We start from the raw sequence: 4927 nt of genomic DNA on the forward strand, positions 1-4927 counted from the left end.
CTGTGTGTGTGTGTGTGTGTGTGTGTGTGTGTGTGTGTGTGTGTAGGGTGGTGCTGGAACCAACGCACCATGAACACTGAGAGAAAACTGAAGTTTTGGGGGAGCCAAAAGTTATATGTAGATTTTCAACTATATGAGGATAGGTGCTCCTAATCCCCACATTGTTCAAGGGTCAACTATATTGTTTCTTGCTTGTTTCTGACCTCTATAAAATAGTATAATACTATTTGTAGTTATCTGGGCAATGCTTTCTACTCTTATTATGTTTCTAAATTTCATAGATGTATATGTAGCTGTAGTTCTGATTTTTTTTACTGCTATGTAACATTCCACTACTTAACAGACTAAAATTTATCCATTCTATAATCAATAGACATTTGTGTTGTTTTTAGCTTTTTGCTATTAAAATAGCAAATCAGACTGACTGACTCCCAAAGCCACAGTGTGTCGCGTTACTTAACCTCTGCTGTTTCCACCTCTGAAGAATGGAAATAAGCACCCAACTCATAGTGTTGTCTCAAGATTTAACTGTAAAGCTGGGAACAATACTTGACCTGTGTTTAATAACATTAGTAAGTCCCTAGAGTGTACTCTAGAAACACTCATGAGATTGTGTCCTGATACACATGTACCAGAGTTTCTCTAGGGTAAACACCTGGGAATGAAACTGCTGGGTCAGAGTATGTGACTATTCAATATACATCATCCTCAACTCTGGTGTATAAAATAATGGTTCTTATCCTGGCTGTGTAGAAATCACCAGGGAACCTTAAAATATAATCAAGGCCCTAATCAGTCCTTACTGACTGTTTTTCTCTGTATTTGGGTGGTGAGGGTAAGGCCCTAATTTTTTATATTTTTAAAACTTCCACTGGTGAGTCTGTAGCAGCCAAGGTTAAAAATCTGTATACTGGTATAGGATGACAGTTTAATGTTGTGAAATCTGTCATTAATTAATGCCTAAAAGATTGTTTTGTTTCTAATTCAGGAAAAGGATGTTTTTTTTTAAAACAATTTAGCATCTCCCAATCCCAACTCCTATAACTAAAGTATTTCTTTATGATATGAAAGTAAAAAGAAAAAAAAAAGTAAAAAGAAAATAAAATAAACCAGTCCCACCATTCAGAGATACACATTGCAATGAGTTTTTTTTCAGAAAACTTTTTGGGTATATTTTGATGTAACTGAAATGCAATATACTAAATTACATATTCTGATTGAGAAAAACTTATCTTTTGTTTTCTAATTATAGTTATTATATGCGGATACAAAATTAAAAAAACCACATGATAAACAGTTAACTGATGTCATCTCTGGGAAGTGGAACTAATTTTTTTTTTTAATAGGCTTGTACTAGTTTTTTTAATTTTAGAAAACAAAATCCTTTAGAAAGTTTTAGAAATACAGAAAAAATACTGAAAAAAATCCCTTATTTTACTATGCTGAAGATTTATTTACACGCACTTCTCTTTAACTCTGCTGAGATCTACCACAGGTGTTAAGTAAATAGAGGAATATTTAAACATCTAACAGAAGATGATTAAAGTTGGAGATTGATGATGACAATATTGCAACCAGGAGGTCTGATAGTCTTTCCTCCCCACTGTCAAAAAAGGGCAATAAATTTTACTCATTCAATAAATTTCATTTATATATATTTTTTTATTCAATGAATTTTATAGTGAAACATTAAGCTCCTTTGGTACATTACTGATTAAGTATTTCAGGCTGGACCCAAAGATGAGCTCACTTAATATTAAGACCCATGTGATGGTAAGATTCCAGTATATATTTTAGGCTAGAACTGCCATTTATATTTTCTCCCTGATATCATTTATTAAGTGCACAGAAACTATTCAAAAAAAGTACAAATATTTGTTTACTAATAATGTTAACTTGTGTTACTAGAACATATGTGTCAAAGTTTACAAGTGTAAACAAGACATAAGAAAACAGATTTTGAAGCACTGGGGACATACCTTAAGATATTCACTGTATTCATCCTCAAATTTCCTGCCCCAGATACTGTTTCCTCCTCTTCCGGTACCTATATTACAAGACATACAGAAGAAGTATCTAATTAAAGTTGAAAAAGGGTTTATTTTCTAAAACTGAAGGGCTAGTTTACAGTATAACTCTTTAAATACAAATAAAATTTGATATGTCCTCTCTTAATTTCCAAAATTTCACTTTACAGAGCAGAAAAATAAAGTATCTATAGAAAAAACAAAAATACTCCTTATTAGTACTATTCATATTTTAGGGTTAGGTGCTAGTAGCTTCGGCTTAAAAATTGCCTGCTATTGTAAGGCAGCACAGTTATAAAAACTCCACATGGTTTTATTTTTCTACTCTTTGTCTACCCCCCTCTTCACTATATACCCAATTCCCTGGCTATTAATGAAATAACTTACCTGTGGGATCTCCTGTTTGAACCATGAAACCTTTGATATTCCTATGAAATATACAGCCATTGTAGTAATTACTGGCACAAAGAGCCAAGAAATTCTGAAGAGAGTAAAAATAATGATTGAGAAATTATGTAGCAGAAACAGATTTAAGATATAGAACTAATTGTATTTATTGAAATACACTATAACAGCATATTTAAACTATGTCTTTTAGGCATTACTTTGGAAAATGTTGCTTCCCTGCCTAAGCAAACACTTTAATGGCTTCCTTCAGTTCTTGGAAAATACAAAATCCTCAGCAGGGCCTAATAAGCTCTGCATGACCTGGCCTACCTCTACATTTTATGATAACCCCTTCCCTGTTGCTTACTATGTTAACCCCATCAGTCTCCTGAAAATTCATCCAAAAGAGGCAGGCTTTCCCACTTTGAGGCCTTTGTACCTGCTATTTCTATATCTGGAATGTTCTTTTTATATATNGACTCAGGGCAGCCCAGCTCCAGGTCGAGCTGTTGTTCACCATCTTAGCTGTAGAGGGTGCAGCATCACTGGCCCTAATGTGGAATCTGAACCAGGGCTCTGCTGCTCAGAGCTGGTGTCCCAAGCCAACTCTTAACCAACGCGCCACTCTGCTGGCCCTACACTCTTGTTCTTTTGGGTTGTCAGAAAAGTCATGACCTATTTTTTCTGGTTTTCGTTGCAAAAATGCGTCTTTTTCCGACAGCCCAATATTATTCTACCCTTATTCCCCACACTATCAGTTTTAATATTTGCAGCTTTATAAAGATTGAGTGGGGCTAATTTCTTTTTTATTGTAATTTATTTTAAAAAATTGCCATTATCACTTGTTCTAAATTTACTTTAGAATTATTATATTGAGTTCCTGTCACTACCTCTACCACCATAATTGGTACAAATTAAATGTAATAAAAAAGAACCATCAGTGTTCTTTTCAGTTCACTAGTGAAACAGTAACTAATCTATTCACTTTGCTATACTGATTGAAAGTTGAGTCAATGTGTAATAATTTATTTACATGTCTATTAGCTGCTTAGATTATGCTCCCACTAAGTACGCAGTGTCCTATAAACCTTTGTATCTAAGCCTGGAAGCTCAATAATTAACAGGGCTCAAGTATTCTAATGATAATGCAGGTACAATTCTATAGTGGTGAAGGAGGTATCAGAGATAGTTTGATTATCCCTTAAGCTCATCCAGCTCCCTTTGCTGTGAAACCATGATTATCTGGCAAGTTCTGATAGTGCAGGTCAAGGGTTGGCAAACTTTTCCTTCAAGAGCCAGATAGTAAATATTTTAGGTTTGTAGCCCATTTGGTCTCTGTCACAACCGATCAATATTGCTGCTGTAGCACAAAGCAGCCACAGATAATAAGTGAACGGTAATGGCTGAGTTCCAAGAAGACATTACTTACAAATATAGGTGGCAAGCCTGAGGGCTGTATTTTTCCAACCTCTGGTCTAGATGGGGAGCCATACTGCTTTTTTAAAGAGAATTTGGGTTGACCAGCAATATCCTAGTCTCCTTAGTTTATATTTACTGCCAATTAATACATGGAACAGAATATCAATCACCCAACTGCTAATGTGATCAATGTGAACCAGTCAACTCAGTGTGAGTGGATACAAATCAGTGTTCTGGATCTTGATCCTCATGGTGCCTACAATAGGCTCAAGGTTGGCAGCCAGGATACCTCCCTATCTATGAGATCCTTATGGCTATAGCCGAGCTGACTTCATGAGCTCTAAGAACCAGATAGTGACCATATTGGCACCACTTTAAAAAATGGCAGAGCTTAGAATAAAAATTGAGGGAATGCCAGTTAGTGCAAAAACATCGTGACAATCAGTAAAAGTCTCTTAAGAGTGATGACAAAAAATTCAATGACATGTTTAGAGAGAAAAGATACAGGTATAAGAAGTGGCAAAACAAACTCTGGCCAAAAAGAGGCTTTAATATTAATTCTAGAAACTTAGATGGTTAAATAAAAAGGCAGAAAAAATGTAAAGACAGTATCATTGGCACTTCAGTTTAGTGGAAGATGTAGATGGTAACAAGAGGATAGCTACAAGCTACCTCCTAAACCAGTTAAGAATCAATGGGGGAGGGGGTGGTCACTTTGTGAGGGGTGAAAGTATAACTATTGCATTATTTTGTACACCTAAAACTAATTAAAAAAAAAAAAAGAATCAAAACATTTAAGGCTGGCCGAGTGGCACGTTGGTTAGGAGTTGGCTTGCGACACCAGCTCTGAGCAGCAGGGCCCTGGTTCGGATCCCCTATGCGGGCCAGTGATGCTGCACCCTCTATAGCTAAGATGGTGAACAACAGCTCGACCTGGAGGTGGGCTGCTGTGAGTTGCTGGCGATGGCGTAGGCGGCAGTGAGGCTCGTCGGCAGTAGGCGTGAGCTTTCGTGAGCTGCCGTCCAATGGCCAGGGAGAGACTGCCTCACCCAGGAAAAGTACAATGAGAATACCAACATGGTCCAGTGAAGCAA

General features: G+C 36.5%; 1 protein-coding gene across 2 annotated transcripts in view; it reads right to left on the minus strand.

Moving 5' to 3' along the window:
• Nucleotides 1-1919: 1919 nt before the first annotated feature.
• Nucleotides 1920-4927, minus strand: part of PPIL3 (peptidylprolyl isomerase like 3) — a 20630-nt gene continuing 17622 nt past the window's right edge. For both annotated transcript variants that reach the window (XM_019635739.1, XM_019635738.1), the window contains exons 4-5: nt 2415-2508; nt 1920-2047 (exon numbers count right to left, since the gene is read on the minus strand). In XM_019635739.1, coding sequence (XP_019491284.1) covers nt 1926-2047; nt 2415-2508 — 216 coding nt within the window. In that variant the 3' untranslated portion in view covers nt 1920-1925. The remainder of the gene's footprint in view (nt 2048-2414; nt 2509-4927) is intronic.

Source organism: Hipposideros armiger, unplaced genomic scaffold, assembly GCF_001890085.2.
Source record: "Hipposideros armiger isolate ML-2016 unplaced genomic scaffold, ASM189008v1 scaffold_23, whole genome shotgun sequence".
Classification (NCBI taxonomy): Eukaryota; Metazoa; Chordata; class Mammalia; order Chiroptera; family Hipposideridae; genus Hipposideros; species Hipposideros armiger.